Source organism: Panthera pardus, unplaced genomic scaffold, assembly GCF_024362965.1.
Source record: "Panthera pardus isolate Hobbes unplaced genomic scaffold, ASM2436296v1 HiC_scaffold_10, whole genome shotgun sequence".
NCBI lineage: Eukaryota > Metazoa > Chordata > Mammalia > Carnivora > Felidae > Panthera > Panthera pardus.
This window is the reverse complement of record NW_026526655.1, coordinates 1,108,671-1,124,366: the sequence shown is the minus strand read 5'-3', so window position 1 is coordinate 1,124,366 and position 15,696 is coordinate 1,108,671. Positions and strand designations below refer to the sequence as shown.

General features: G+C 61.5%; 1 protein-coding gene across 2 annotated transcripts; it reads right to left on the bottom strand.

Annotated features, from left to right (window-relative positions):
* Nucleotides 1–9,526: 9,526 nt before the first annotated feature.
* Nucleotides 9,527–13,624, bottom strand: LOC109264799 (aquaporin-12B-like). Of its 2 annotated transcripts, XM_019445323.2 has the most exons (3): nucleotides 12,877–13,616; nucleotides 11,175–11,291; nucleotides 9,527–9,860 (listed from the first exon to the last, which is right to left on the bottom strand). In XM_019445323.2, exons 1-3 carry the CDS (start codon nucleotides 13,481–13,483, stop codon nucleotides 9,655–9,657), a joined length of 930 nt encoding a protein of 309 aa, XP_019300868.2. In that variant the 5' UTR covers nucleotides 13,484–13,616; the 3' UTR covers nucleotides 9,527–9,654. The 2 variants fall into 2 exon arrangements, with proteins under 2 accessions (XP_019300868.2, XP_019300869.2); XM_019445324.2 differs by lacking the exon at nucleotides 11,175–11,291 and having other exon boundaries at nucleotides 12,877–13,624.
* Nucleotides 13,625–15,696: the final 2,072 nt, after the last annotated feature.

Genomic DNA, 15,696 nt, shown 5'->3' with positions numbered 1-15,696 from the left:
CTGGGTTATTGCATTCGTTAGCAACAACGAAATACTGTAATGACACTTCCCACAGAGACAATAACACTGAAGCACTTGTAAGAATTGTCTAAGCCACCTGAAGCTGTAGAACATCGTCTGAGAATTATAATCTGAGAGGTTCCCACGTGAGCCATGAATGACCACTTAACAGCAGTAAAACCGAAAGAGAAAATCAAAACTATTTCAGCAAAAAGAAAAGCGTCTTCCTGTAGCCCTGCATCCTCAGAAGCAGGCTCACTGGAGGGTGGGGGCGATTCGGAGGGACTCCCTTCGGGGACCCCTTGGCGTGGGAGCCCCGTGCGCCGATTCCAGAACGTCCTGGAAGCAGGCCGGGAAGATCAGGGAGTGCAAGGTGGTTGCACTATAAGGTGAAGGTTTGGATGAAAACTGGAAAGTGTCCGTGAGGGATTCGCATCTCACATCCGCTGTACCTGACCGCGTTGTGGGGACAGACGCTGTGCTGGCCGAGGGGCTCCTTCCCCACCTGCTGCAGTCAGCCAGAAGGCATGTCAACGCCCCTTCAGCCGGCATTGAAATGGGGGCCAGTAAGTTGGCCCAAGCCCGAAGAGGCTAATATTTCGAAAGAGGATGGGACACCTGGTGGGAGAAAGGGATGGCCACCGGACGGATGTGCCGTCAGAAGCTGGAGTGCGGGAGGACAGGTGCTCCCTGTGCTATAGCTCTGTGTGGAGCACAGACAGACTGTGGCAAAGGCCAGTGAGTGCCCCCCCGGGGCGACCACCGGGATACTGGACCAGAAAATACCCAATTCGCGGGCTGTTTGGTTTTGACTGACGTCGCTTATGGCCAAATGACCTGATCCTGAAACCCTAAACACTCGTAGCGCCCTGAGTGATGCCCGAGAAATCCTGCATCAGTGACCAGAAGAGGCCTGGGACAGGGGGACATTTTATTATGTATTTTGCAGGTGCACGTGCCACTATGGGGGTGCAAAGAGGTACTCACGTCTGTGAGCAGGGAGCCCCCTGAGGAGCTGCCAGGTTCCACCGCCGCGTGCACAGTCCCCGACGTGCAGCTCTCGGCTGGCCCACAGAGGGCTGCCTGGCTTGTTGCTGGCTCGTTCCAAGGGGAACGGGCCGCGTCCTAGGCCACCGCTCTGATCAAAGGCGGCACAAGTGAATCCGTCAGGGAACTGAACCGCGTGCCGTCGGCCCCTCTGTTGGGTTTTTACTGATGTACGGGTGGTGGCCGACGGGCTGGCTGTGTGATCGGGTGGACGGGAGATGGAAACCCAGTCTGGGACAGAGATGGCCCCGTGCAAACCCCTGTGCATATTTAAGGGGTGTGTTAGAGCAGGACGTGTTGATTTCACAGGAAGAACTCCCTTCCGGGGTCAGAAGTGACCGGGATTGGCAGGTGAGTGTCTCAGCGCAGCTGCCTGTCGAGGCCACCGCATCCGCGAGATGGGTTGAAGGGGGGCACGTGGAGCCGGGCCGGGTCTGCCCATGCCCCTTCCGGCACCCTGGAGCCAGGCATGCCCAAACGAGCTGCTCCGTCCGCAAGAAGAGCGGGTCCGCACACAGCTGTGGGGCAGGCTCCCCGGCGGTGGCTCCGGAAGTGGGCCCGCAGCCGACGAGCTGGACCGACGCCCGGTGGCCCCAGGGGGCCCGGTGGGTCCTGACCGAGTGGGCGCCGACTCCGGACAGGGCTTTACTTACCTGGTGCCCTGGGGGCGCAGTGCTCAGAGCGCCGGGGGACAGGAGCAGAGGGCGTCACCCCCACCGGGACCGTGGAGTTCACCGCTTCAGGCCAAAGAGCATACTCCTATCTTCCGAGTGGCGGTTTGACAGAGGCCTGGGACGGGCGGCTGAGACCCGGGTGGCGTGCATTGTGCGAGCGCACACCAGGCCCCCCAGGCCGGAGGGACGCTTCGGTTCTCTGGCAGATTGGGAGAAGGAGGCAGAGAAGCGCACACGCGTCCTTCCGCAGGGGGTGGACTCTCGTGTCCCTGGAGGCCTGGTGCGCACGTGCTGGCCTGGTTTTCTTGCCCGGAAGTGTGTATCTGACACCGCGTAGCCGCGCCTCCTTCACCAGGGCCAGTGTTGGCGTGCTGGGTCTCCCCCCGTCCTCTTACCCTCCACCTGCCCGTGCGGTTACAGTTGATCTGAGTTTCTTAAAGACCGTGTGGATTAGAGCCAGGTTTTTATAGCCATTCTGCCAAGATCTTTCCATTGTGTATTTGATCCACTCACATTTTCTGTAGGTGTTGATGTTATAGGGCTTAATCCTGCCGCATAAAAAACTGTATTGTTCGTTCTCTCTGGTTTTTGTCTTTTTTTTCTCCCCACAGAATTTGTTTTTTAGAGTAATTTTAGATTTATAGAAAGATCGAGAAGTGCAAATACTCCCCATATACTCTGCATCTACGATCTCCTTTGGCTAACGCCTCACCTCAGTACAGTCTGTTTGTTACAACCCACGAACCCATGTCAATTGTGTTCATTCATATAGTTTAGGTTTCTCTGATGTAAGTTTCAGTTTGTATGTGTTTCTCTTTGTTTTGCTTTAAGTTTGTTTGTTTATTGGAGTGAAAGAGAGAAAGCACGAGCAGGGGAAGGGCAGAGAGAGAGAGAGAGAGAGAGAGAGAATCCCAAGCAGGCTCTGAGCTGCCAGGGCAGAGCCTGACACAGAACTTGATCCCATAAACCATGAGATCGTGACCTGAGCTGAAATCCAGGGTCAGATGCTCAACCGACTGAGCCCCCCCGACCCCAGTATGTGGCTTTTGTCTAATGTACTTTCTCCGTTGCAGTGCACCAGGCCAGAGATGACACTGTGTTTGATTGTCACGACTCCTCGGTACTCTTGGCTGGACGGCCTCTCAGACTTCCCTTGTTTTTGATGACCTTGATCATTTTGAGGAGGACTGGCCAGACATTTCGTAGGATGTCCCCCTATTAGAATTTACCTGACGTTTTTCCCTGTTAGATTGTGGGATTATGGGTTTGGGGAGGAAGACCAAGAGGTCAAGGCCATTCTCATCACGCCCTACCGAGCACGCATACTGTCGACGTGACACGTCACAGCTGATGTTGACCTTGGCCACCTGCTTCAGGGGGTGGGTGTCAGGCTTCTCTACCCCAATCTTTTCCGTTTCCATCCTGCCGTCTTCGGAGGGAAGTCGTTATGAGCAACCCACCCTGCGGGAGTGAGGAGATAGGATCCCTCCTGGAGAGCAGAGTATCCAGGTCAAATAAAATATCTGGAATTCTCCTACACAGGAGTTGTCTCCTTCTACCTCATTGATTCGCGGGGCTCAGCGCATTGGGTCCCACCCAATAATTTATGTATAATTTATGTATATCGGCATGGATTCACGGGCACTTGCTTTATAGTTTGGGTCAGTAATTCAATATTATTATTAATTTTTGCTCAGATGGTCTTGGTGATGGGGGGGGGCTCTTTGAGTTGGCCTCTGTATCCCTTTGACATGCTCCCATCCATGTGGGTGTTTGGGGGGCGCTCTCTAACTTCCTGGTGCTACCAGGCGCTCTGGGCTCACTCGGGCATGTCCTGTCCCCGTTCCAGATTCAGCCACGTCTCCACAGAGCCCTGGTCCCATCACTCTACCCGCTATAGCGGGCCCTGAGCAGAGCCCCCACCCCGCAGCTTGCCCCTGGCTGGGGGGCTCCCCCAATAGAAGCAGGGCCCCCCAGGGCCTTCCTCCACTGCCCATTGGACCCTCCGGTCCACCCCAAATCTCTTTCCTGTGGCCCTGCCTCCCTAGAGGGTCCAAGGCAGAGGCGGGCACCACGTGATCAGAGTCACCGGGCAGTTGGTGCGCACAGGGGCTGTGAGGGCTCAGCCAGGGACGGAGGAAAGACCCCTCAGCACGTTAGTGGCCTTTTCCCTAAGTGGCCGGCACAGGGACAGGAGCAGGTGCCCAGGCTGCTTCGTTAGAGCCAGTGCCTGCCAGGGGCCAGAGGAGCCCGGGGGCACAGGCCCTGAGGGACTCACCCACATAGGCCAGCTGCTAGGGGGCCTTCCGGGCCCCTGCCCTGAACGTGCACATTTAAGTGAGCACGTCCACACACACAGACACAAACACGCAGAAACACATACATGTTCCATTATGCACTCAAGGCGATTTCCTGCAGTGGCCACAGGTGGGGTGGGACACGGGGGCCCCTTCGGGTGAGCCAGCCCGGGCTGGGTGAGAAAACGTTTCACTTAGGAGAGCGTGGTCGGGCGAGGGGCCCCGGGGGATGGTGGGACAGGGACCCGATGCGCTGAGCCCCGCGAAGCGGCTGGCTCTGTGCTGGTCCTGCTGCGGAGGGCCTGGAGGCTCCACACATGCCTCCAATTTGCAGAAGAGGAAATGAGTCAGCAGGGTGTAGCCAGTGCTCCCCGTGGGCTGACCACACTCAGCTCCCCGGAGTGGCCGTTGGCATTTCTTTTAGTCAAAACGATTGCTGTCACCGAAGCTTCACACGAGCAGGCAGGGTCTCCCCTGGGCCTGCCGGACGCACGGCCCAGAAACGCTCGTCCGTGTTGCCGATATTTGCCGGGGTCAGCCACGTGCCTGTGACCTCTTCTTGCTTTTCCACCTCACGGCCTGGGCTGCCGACTTCATGAGCCGGCGGGGCTGCGGGCCTCTGACCGGCACCCCGAGCACTCTTATCCCCCGGGAGGCTAGCCCTGGCCCAGGAGGCACTTGCTCTCCAAATCTCTCTCCACTCACCCACCGTTCCACCGTTCAGGATTCACTCCTTTGACTAGATCGCAGTCTCTCCACTGGCTCTAGAAAAGGTTACACTTTCAGGCACTGACACCGGACAGGTGTGGGCCCTGCTGGGAAGGACAGTCTGCTCAGGTGAAGCGGATACGAGGCTCCAGGCTTGGTGCCCGGGCTGAATCTAACCCCCTCGAGTGGGCAACTTCCTTGCCACCTGCATGGCTGGCATAACAGGTGAGTGGGCTCTGTCCCTCTGAGAACCCGGGTTATTTCGGCCACGAGCAGTGACGCCCAGAAGCGCCGAACCCCTGCAGAGCCAGCCCCAAGGCCAGGTGCACCGAGAGTCAAGTGCCAGTGTGCCCGCCCCTCGGGGCCATCAAGCCACACGACAAGGGCGGACAGACCCTCCCCTGCTGCTCTTCACTGCACGCGCACACCAGCCTCCTGGACCCCCGCCGGAGCTCATCTTTGCGGCCCGCCCAGGGCGCACCCAGCAGGGTCCCCCTGGAGGCGGAGCCCCGTGGCACCGGTGGCATGGCAGAGGTGGAGTGGGGGGGTCCTTACCCCCGGAGCAGGGGCCCCATGGCCCCTGCCTTCCCTGCTCTCCATCGTGTGCCCTCAGCGCTAACCTGGAAGATGAGTGAGGCCGGCCAGCCCGCGGGCACACGCCAGGACCCCCCTCCCCTCCAGCTAACAGCTTCCAGAGGCGGGAAGGGGCTGGGGCTCCTGCCCGGGTAGAAGGCAGACGACCCTGGACCACGGCCCCCGGGCACGGGCAGTTCCTTCTGGCAGGTGGCCAGCGCCGGTCTGGGGAGGCAGGGGCCGGAAGAGAGCCCCAGGCCTGGGGGACTCCCACACTCCCGAGGCCTGGTCCTCACCCGTGGGCGAGGAAAGGTCTCAGAGGCAGGGGACTCGGCGGGCACTCAGCACGAGGTGCCAGCTCTGCGGGACACCCTCTAGGTGTGACCCTTGGGTACTATGGTGCCCCCAGGCGAGAGCTGGATGCCTGGCTGTCCCCCTGAGCAGGTCCGGGGTAGCCCTTCCTCCCCGCACCCCGCCTCCCCCCCCCCCACACACACACCCGGTGCCCTGCGGGCCCAGCCCAGAGCTGCACACACGGCTTGGGGCAGCAGCCGCCTGGGGGCCTGTGTGAAAGTCCCAGCCCTGCAGGGTCCGTGGGAGAGAGTGCAGGCTCTGGGGGGCTGGGGCCCGGACGGTGACCCAGCTGGGGCCAGGAGGAGCTGAGGGCCACCTGGGCTGTGCTTTGTCCCCTTGAAGGATGTGATGGATGCTCAGGAGCCCGCTGGGCCTCCCCCCAGCTGACGGGGACCGGCTTCCACCAGAGGGAGGCGGTCTGTCCCTTCCCTCGACAGCCCAGGCCTGTTCCCGGCCCTGCACTGCGGGAGGCGGGGTCAGGGTGTAGTGTCCTGTCCTAAGGCTCCGGAGTGATGGCCGGGCCCGGAGCAGGGTTTCGTCTGAATTGAGGGGCCCCGTCTTGGGGCCAGGCTCCTGTGGCTCAGCAGGAGCTGCCTGCCCTGCAAGCTCTCGGAGGCCTGGCTTTGTGCAGAGAAGCTGTGGTTTTTTTGGTTTTTTGTGTTTTTTTTTTTACCACTGTGGGGAGGAACACTGGTACCTGATACGGTTTGCGGTCCTCTTATGGGCGCGAGCCTGTCGCTGTGCACTGAGGTCCATTTCTCTTCACGGTTTGCTTTTTTCCCCTGTTTTTTGAAAAAAAAAAAAAAATTTAATGTTCATTTATTTTTTTTAGAGAGACACAGAGACAGAGTGCCAGCAGGGGAGGGGCAGAGAGAGAGGGAGACACAGAATCCCAAGCAGGCTCCAGGCTCCCAGCTGTCCCAGCCCGACACGGGGCTCGAACTCACGAACCTCGAGATCGTGACGGACTGAGCCGCCCGGGCACCGCTAAAACTATTTTTTTAAAGAGTTCTTTGCACATTAGTCTTCACCCTTCGTGACAAAGGTTGCCAACTCTTTTTCCCTGGTTTGCTATTTGTTATAGGTATCGATGCTCTTTATTGCTTCTGGATTTTCCGTCACGGTTAGAGAGATCTCCCCTGCTCCCAAGTGTAGAAAGAACGTCACCCCCGCTTTCACGTTTTTACAGTTAGGTCTCTGATGGCTTCGAGTCCCTTCTGGGAGTTCACTCCGGTGCGAGGCACAGAGTCAACCCTCCCCCACACGGCCCGGGCACCACTTACCGCGATGTCTGCTTTCTACCCAGTGACGCCGGGGCCGCGCCTGTCAGATACTGAGTGTCCTTTGTACTTGGGCCTGGTTGTGGACAGTCATCTTTGTCCACTCACCCGGAGCACGTGCTGTGACTGCGGAGGGTTTGAGCTGTGTTTGGTGACCCGACCACAGTGCCACCGCCCGGGCGTGTCTCCTGCAGCGTTTGCTTGGCTTTCTTCCTGGCTGTTTTCATACTGATCTGGGAATCTGGCATCCAGCCTCAAAGCACTTTGGCGTTATTATTTGTTATTTTTATCACTATTATATATTTACGATTCTATATTATGTAATTTTATGCTAATGACTTTATTATTATTATTGTATCATCAACACGTATGTGTTAACTTGGGGGGAACTGACATCCTTAGGATGTTGGGATATCGTTTCTAAGAGCAAGGAATGACTTTCCATGTCTTCCGTCTTTCGGGAATTTAAAAAATTTTCACCGGAACCAGGATTTACGCATTCCTTGTTAGATTTATTTCTAAGCTCTTTATAGCTCTGCTGTTACTCATATTTTCTTCTCATTGTTTGCTATGTGAAGCCTGTTGGATGCCTTTTTTTTTAAATTTTTTAAATGTTTATTTATTTTTGAGAGAGAGAGAGAGAGTGTGCATGAGCGGGGGAGGGGCAGAGAGAGAGGAGACACAGAATCCCAAGCAGGCTCCAAACTCTGAGCCGTCAGCACAGAGCCCGATGCGGGGCTCGAGCTCGCGAACCGTGAGACCACGACCTGTGCTGAAGTCGGACGCTCAACGGACTGAGCCTCCCGGGCGGCCCTGGTGCCTGTTAATGTTACATTCCGCCACCGTCCTGAGGCTCTCAGTGCGTGTGATTGGTTTTGTGGTGTCTATTTCTTCCAGCATCACCATCACGCTGTCTGCAGATAGGAATTGGTTTTCCTCTGACTGTTCCCTCCTGTCCGGTTTCATCCGCTCGTATCTTAGCAGGAGCCGCGACTCCTCACTGTCTTTCTGACTCGGCCAGACGTGGTCTGTTCCCACCGAGCGGGGCGTCGGGGTGTGGGCGCGCCCTGTGCGCACGTCGGCGTGTACGCATGATTGAGAAATGACCCACCGCTTCCTAATGCGCTAGCATCTTTTAGAACAGGAAACAGATGTTATGTTTTCTCAGAGGCCTTTTAAGTGTCGGTGAAGATAATCGTATGATTTTATTCCTAGATTGATTAACAAGGGGGATTATATTAAACAGTGGCCCAGTATGGAGCCATTTTGCATTCTTCGTGTTAAACTCGTCATCAACTTTTTGTAGTAATTTTTAAGTTGCCTCCCATGTTAGTAATCAGTTCATCAGAGCTTCGTATGGAAATTATGAAAATTGTGTTCTTTCCATCAAGTGCAGTGTTCCTTAAATTTAAGTTACGCTTCTAAGCATGTGGGTGTTGCTTTATGACGTTGAGGTTTTCCAAAACAAAGACCCTAAACTCCTCGGGGAATTCTGATAATTTGCTGATATTATCTATTGCAATGTGCACAGGTTTGCTTTTCCTGTACGAACTCACTGGTTACATTTACTACAAGAGTGGGGCGCCTGGGTGGTTCAATTGATTGAGTGTCCTACTCTTGAGCTCATCTCAGGTCTTGATCTCAGGGTTGTGAGTTCAAGCCCTGCATTGGACTCCTTGCCGGATGTGGAGCCTACTTTAAAAAAAAAAATTTACTAAGTGAGCACCAGAAGCTTCTGTCCTGGAAGTATTTGTGCAGAGGCCACGTTCTATGGGGACAGACGTGCCAGCCAGCCTCTAACCTTGGGCCCCCCGAGGACCCTCTCCTCCTTCCTGGGGCTACAACCTCTGCTATCACCTCCAGCCCCCCGGCCCACAAAGACTCCCTTCAAAGGGAGCTGGATGGCCCCCCATCCTGGCACCAACCCTGTGTGCACATGGTCCTCCTTCTGGAAGCTTCCGTGTAGCCCCATCAAGCCTTCCAGAAGGCACACAGGGCTGGCCTCAGAGACCTGGGCCTGCTCACCCCCCCCCCCCCCCGGAGAAGCCCCTCCGAGGAGGGGAGAGGGAGCCGGGGCCCAGAGGGAGCAGCCTCACTGCCAGGCCAGGTGGAGAGCGGATGAAAAAGGGGCGAAGGGGCAGCCACGGGAAGTGGGGGGGGGGGGGCGGAATTCTCCTTTCACTCCTGCCCGGCCACGAGGACCCGGGGGCGTGCCGCCCTGAGGGTCGGATGCTGGCGGATGGTGGGACCCCGACCCTGTGTCCAGCCCGCTCCCCTGCAGCCTCAGGCTCCGGCCGCCTTCCCCCACGTGGCCAGCAGGTGTCAGGGCGAGGAGGCTGCTCGGGCCTCCCGGGCGGTGGGCTCTGGGCAGCCAGGCACCACCTGTGGAATCTCTACCCCAGCACCTTCTCAGGACCCCGTGACCCACCCTGGACCTCTTGCCTTTCCTCCTCGGTCTTCCCTTTGATCCTAATTCTGTAAAGAGGCAAGAGACGCCCCGTGGGAAGATGGGGGTGACACAGACCAGCCTCCATGGCGTACGCCCTTCCTTGCCTGCCCTTCCAGAAGCCTCTGTCAGGCCAGGGAGACGGGCAGGTCTTAGGAATGGTTTATTGACGAAAGGTTTGTGGGGAGAAAGGGCTGCGGGTCCGGTCCCCCCTCGGCTCAGGGAGGCCCCAGAGTCCAGCCAGAGCCCCGGCCCTCGCCCCAGACCGTGCTGGCTCAGCGGGAGCCCGGCAGCGGCTGCCCCGCCCCACCCCGCCCAGGCTCCCGGCTTCTGCACCCCTCTGCAGGCGTCTGAGCGTCTCTAGGCCCCGGGGCCGGCTTCCCTCTAGGAGTTCGGTACTTGTTCTTCTGGCTGTACAACAGGTTCCTCTGGAACAGGCGAGGAAGGCGGCCGTGATACAGCAGGACGGCCAGGACCATCCCTGCAAGAAACCAGGCGTCAGACCACAGGGCCCAGTCGGCTCGCTGCAGCATGAGGCAGCCCGGGTGCTCACGCCGGGACCGTCAGTGCGACGGGGGCCCCGCAGGCCTGGACCTGGGGGAGCCTGCGCACCTCCGTCAGGGAGCCAGCGCCCGGACCCTGGTCTGGCCCTTCCCACACCTCCCTCCCCTCCCCGCCCCCTGCGCCTACCCCTGGGAGACGTGCATGACCCATCAGGAACCGGGCCCACTTCTCGGCCAGGCTCCAGGGACCTGGGCCTGGTGTCGCCGGCACAAATGTCGTGGGCCGCGTGCACGGCCTCTTTCTTCCCAGGGCTGCCTCCCAAGTGACCTGTCATCCCTGTGCATGGCTGTGTTGGGCGTGTAGGCAAGAGTGGAGGTGACAGCGAGGGAGGAGACGGGTGTGGGTGGGGCCGGGGCTGGGAAGTGCAGGGTGTGCTGAGGGCAGGGCCCGGCCCCTGGTTCCCAGGTTCTTCCCGGAACTTGTGGAGCCGAGAATCCTAAATTCTCACGCGGCCGCTAGGGTCACTGGGAAGGTAAGTGGGCCACAGCGGGACAGGAGAGCACATTTTCTTCAAGTGTACGTGAGTCTTGTAAGGACTTACACAGGGAAGCCCCCTTGAGCCCGAGGGCTGTTCTCAGGTGCACAAGGCCCGTCCCCCGGGAGGCGGTGGGGGAGGAAGTCACAGGGAGGGCGGAGAGTTAGTGCCCTAACTGAAAACCCAGAAGTGGCTCTGCGAGCCCGAGCCCGTTATGTAGAGAAGGGGGAGGGGATAAGGAGACCCTCGCTGCCTCTGGAGGGGGGCGGGGATGCGGGCAGGGCAGGGACTGCTCCTCTTCCCGGTGCTTTCTGCTGACGGACCACATGCACCCGAGGCCGCGGTCAAGTGGAAAGTGAAGTCAGAAATAGGAACGATGGGATTTCTCATGGCTCCTATAGTGCCTGGGAGCCCCGGGGAGGCCGAGGCTGTGCTCCCCGAGAACACGCCCACCGTGTAGACAGAGAGAAGTGGAGGAAGCTTCCACAGCTCCACCGGACCCCGCTTACCCGCCGGACAAGGTGTGGAGAGTGCGGTGAGGCCGAGGGGCCAAGGCCAGGTGCTGGAGAAGTGGCCCCTGCCTGAGCCCCGGGCTCAGGGTCTGTGAGGGCGCCCTGCAGGCGTGGGTGCGTCCCTCCTGCCCGCCCAGCACCCACGTCCACCACAAATGCTCTGCGTGGCAATCCCCAAGCCACTGTCCAGGCCTGGCCTTGCCTGCTGCCCACGGAGCCTCCCAGGTGACCCCTCTGCCCTTACCTGTCAGAGGACCCAGCCAGTACACCTGCATGTACTCCAGCAGGGTGTGGCCCGAGCAGTGGAAGGTGGCCCAGGTGGCCAGGGCCGGGTTGAAGAAGGCGGACGTGAAGGGCCCAGCTGTGGGAGGAGGCACAGACCGTCCCCGTGGGGCCCTGCCTGCGGCCGCCTCTCCGGCCAGGAGAGGAGCCACCCCAGAAATCCCCACCGTGGTTCCCGGCACACAGGCTGGGGCTCAGCCTATCCTCGCCCCGCTGTACTGATGGGGACGTGGGCAGGAGGGCTACTCGGCCAAAGCCAAAGGTCCCCGGATCAGGGAGCAGCTGGGACAAGAGTCTGTCAGCAAACCTCCCCCACCCTACCCACCGCTCATCTCCCCCAGCTCTTTTCTCCTCTGTCCACCTGGGGGCACTTGTCCTTGAGAGAAAGGGAGACAGAGACAGAGAGTTGGAGAGAGAGACAGAGATGGTGAGACAGGGAGACAGGCAGAGACAGACAGAGACAGATGGTGGAGAAGGGTTGAGCCCAGTGAAGAAACAAGAGAAAGGGGAAGGGGCAGGGCAGATGAGGAGGGGCTGGGGAAAAAGCCAGCGTCCTTCAACCCCGGCCACGTCCACCGCTGCCAAAGAGCTCCGGCCTCGTCCGGGCAGACCAGAGTGGGAAGCACTCTGCAGACCAGGATCTCCGGGAGGCGCCCTGGGTGGCGGCAGGGCTGACACAGGAGCTCCCGGCATCTCCCCAGGCGGGACCCCAGGCAGTCCGGACGCACAGCCCTGCTCCCGGCGAGTCTCTGCTCACCCGTGCCTCAGTTTCCCCGCCTGTGCGCGGGCTCTCGCGGCGCCTTCCCGGGCACGTGACGTCTGTTCTGTACCAGACCCTGGACGGCATCTCAGAAAGTCAGCCCTCTGGTTCTGTCCCTACCGGGCCCCGCCCGCCCCCGAAAGCAGACTTGGGGGAGCTGGGCCCTCAGGCCCTTCCAGGTGTAGCCGTAGCGCCCTGAGCAGGAGTGAGCCGCCGGCCACATGACCTGCACCCCACCCCCACAGCTCTGTTCCCCTGCCCGGGACAGCTGCCCTGGGAGGTCAGCAGTCCGGACATCCCACAGCTGACCTCAGCTCTCTGCTTGCACCACTGGTGGGAAGGGTGGCTGCGTGGGGGCCGGGAGAGGGGGGCGGTGCCAGGGAGCTTGGTCAGGAGGCCCGGGCCCGAGGCGCGGCCGAGGATGGGACGGGGGAGGTGCTGCCCTCCCTGGAGACATCTGGGGCCAAGTGGGAGGGGGAGGGGGCTGGGGCAGACACGGCGGGACTGGTGCTCTTGGACGGGGCGGCAGAGGACGCGCAGGGGCTTCCAGAGCGGGGCCCGGCCTGGGCCCTGAAGAAACCGCACTGGCTGCCCCCCCACCGCCCCAACCTGTCCCGGGAGCCGGCCTCCTGAGATGGCCAGGAGCAGCTGGGATCCGGAAGATCCAGCCAGAACGACGGCCCCGACGGGGGCCCAGGTCCACCCTGCCGCACCGGGTCCTGTCCAGCCGGCCGCCGTGCCACCGCTGGGTTCCCGGGAAAGGGCGGTCGGCAGCTTCCGTGGGCCGGCGGCCCCCCTTGGCTGGCGGCCTCGCCCCCGGGTGTCCGCAGGTGCGGGTGGGCGGGGCGGCCACGCGGGTGCAGAGGCTCTGACGTGGCCCAGGGGAGAGGCAGCCCCGTCTCACCTGTGTGGGTCATGACGGTGGCCAGCAGGGCCACGGCCGGCACCCGGTAGGCGGGCAGGCTGTTCCGGAGGCGGAGGAGGGTCAGGTGCAAGAAGAAGGCGCCGGCGCCTTCCACGAGCGCGCCGTGGGACACGGGCGTGCGCAGGGGGGAGCTGCAGTGCGGGTCCAGGAGGTTCTGGAGGACGTGCAGGTCACAGAGCTCCCAGGCCCAGTACAGCCGGGTCAGGGCACAGGCCGCCCGCACACCCAGCCCCTGGGCCGCCAGCTTCAGCAGCGTGCGGGGCGCGGAGGCCTCGGCCAGGAGGAAGTCCTGCAGGGACACGGTGGGGTTGGCCGCGGCGCCGTCGCAGGTCGCCCCGTGAACCAGAAGGAGCAGGGTGAGCAGGGTGAGCAGCAGGTCGGGGCCGAAGCCCCCCGCCCAGGGGCCGAGCTCCGCCAACATCCGCATCTCCAGACAGCAGGCCCCCAGCTGGGCCGCGCCCACCGCCTCCCGGGCGAAGCTGGCGTAGGCGCCCGCCGGGAGCAGGGCCTTGCACGCCCTCCTGGCCGCCTGGCAGAGGACGAAGGTGGCGAAGAAGAAGGAGAGGGACACGTTCAGACCGGCCATCGGCCTGGGGGCCCCTAGAGGAGCAGGCCGAGCGGGGGACCCGAGCTGACGTGTCAGGGCTGGCGCGCCCTGAGCCCTGAGCCCCGAGGATGGAGCCGCTGTGGGAGAGTCCACCTGGGCGGGCTGTCCCTGCGAACGCCACACCTGTGCCCTCACCTCCTCACCCCCGCCCCAACCCCCCCACCTGCTGCCGGCCCGGGAGCAGAACCACAGCGGACGCCCATAGGTCAGGCGTCCTCCCTGGGGCCTGAGGCACGCCTGGCCCCCTGCCCCCACTCGGCCAGCCGCGGGTGCTGGACGCATCTTCAAAGCCTCCGTCGGAGCTCCGTGACTCACGGCCCGGGCCCTTGGCTCCGTGGGCACGGCCTGGCAGCTCCCTGCCCCTGTGCTGCGTCCCACCTGGGTGAGGGGCCTTGGCTCTGCCTGCACTGTGGGTCCCCTGGCCCCAGGTCCCCCTGCGAAGGCAGCTGCGTGCCGGGCCGGGTGTCCCCACACAAGCGAGGGAGGGAGCCGTGGGCGCTCCGGCCTGGCCGCTCCGGACTCCTCAGGAAGCTGACCCTGCAGAAGTCTGCCCGGCCCACCATGCGCTTTGCTTTTCCTGCCTAGCAGCATAGACTCATAAAGATGCATTTCCAAGAAAGCCTGGCTGGCTGAGACGTTCAGGTGCTTCCTTCCGGACCCAAGATCACAATGACCTTGGAAGACTAGACCCGTTCCCCCTCGGTAAGCAGAGACTGCCTGTGAACGGCCCTCCTGGGGACAGGCTGTGGGGCCTGGCTCTCAAGCCCAGAGCAACCGGGGACTTTGGGACACTGGCCAGGCTTCAGAGACACGAGCTCGGAGGTCGTAGTCTCAGGGGCTTGAGGTCACCGACACGTCACAGTGACTGTAGTATGCCATCGACCTTGGGGAAGAGCAGACATTAAGCAGTTGCGTTGGGTCATTGATGGCGGCTGGATTCAGCGGCCAACCCCTGGTGGAGGGGTCATTCCAGGCAGAAGGAGATGGCCTGGCACAGTGCAGAGGCCGCTGGATGGGGAGCTTGCCGGGGGAGGGGTCTGCCAGGCTGGGGAGGGGCCTCTGGCCCTGAGCTCCTCCCGCAGGACTGGGAGGGGAGGGGGACAGAGGCTGGGAGGGGCGTGGCACTGGGGAGGGAGGAGCTTCGGGGGAAGGCCCAGGTCAAGGTCTCCTGGACATACCAGGACCAAGGCAGTGGGCACAGTGGGGCGGGGAGATCAGCGGGGCGGGTGGGCCAGTGGGAGATGGGCACCTCGTCCCCTTACCCCATGTCCCAACCCCCGTGCCCCACAGATGGACAGACAGAGCCATGGAGATGGGCTCTGAGCACAGCAGGTGGGCTTTCCGCAAGGCAAAGGCCCCACCGTCCAGACACCGCTGGGGGTACGGGTGACGCCTCTGCCCCTCCTACCCTCACCCTGTGCCCACCTGGGGGTCCCCAAGGCCTGCAGCAGCACCTGACCCCTCTCTCTCACAAGCCTTCCCTATCCTGCTTCCCCCCTGCCCCTCAAGAGAAGGCCGGCCACCCACTTCCTTCCAAGGAGTTCGGCTGAGCAAGACAACTGGAGAAAGGGCTGGGTAGGACGTCACCAGGAGGGGGCCCCCTGACAGCGCCTGACTCCCGGGGGACCATGACTAAAGTCCTGGACGTGTCCCAAATGGCCCTGTCACCTGCAGCACCGCAGGGTTGCTCAGCAGGGCCCAGCTCTGGACCGCGGCCCCCTCTGGAGCAGGTGCACACATTCACAAGGGGGCCCAGCGGTAGCTCCGCCTCCTTGAGAGCCAGCCTTCCTGCGGGGGTGGGAGGGGGCTCACCTCTGGCCCAGCCTCCGCCCCCCTGACCCTCCTTTTGTTTGTGTGGCTCCAGTCCAAGGGCTCCCCCCGCCCCCTGGCAGCCTCCCTTTGCGTGGACGCAGGGGAGACTGACAGCTAGGAGGAGGGTCCAGAGCATGGGCGACAGATGCTGCCTTTCCTCCGGTTGTCCCAGTAGAGGATTTTGAGGTCCAGAACTTTCCTGGAGGTGGGGAAGGGGCCTGGGCCCCAGGAGGCAGGGGTGAGGTTAACCCCACAGGAGCTCTGCCTGCTGCTCCCCCTGGAAGGCAGACAACCGTCCAGACCCCAGCCCCAGGAAGGGGTGTGGGGGGCAAGGGGCCTGTTCTTTCCTTTAAGGTCCCGCCCTGTCGGAGGAGCAGGGA

Coding starts and splice junctions, on each gene's coding strand:
- LOC109264799 (XM_019445323.2), bottom strand. CDS start 13,483: ATGGCCGGTCTGAACGTGTCCCTCTCCTTCTTCTTCGCCACCTTCGTC. Junction 11,292..12,876: donor CACCGTCATGACCCACACAG/GTGAGACGGGGC, acceptor CTCCTCCCACAG/CTGGGCCCTTCACGTCCGCC. Junction 9,861..11,174: donor CTGGCTGGGTCCTCTGACAG/GTAAGGGCAGAG, acceptor GGTTTCTTGCAG/GGATGGTCCTGGCCGTCCTG.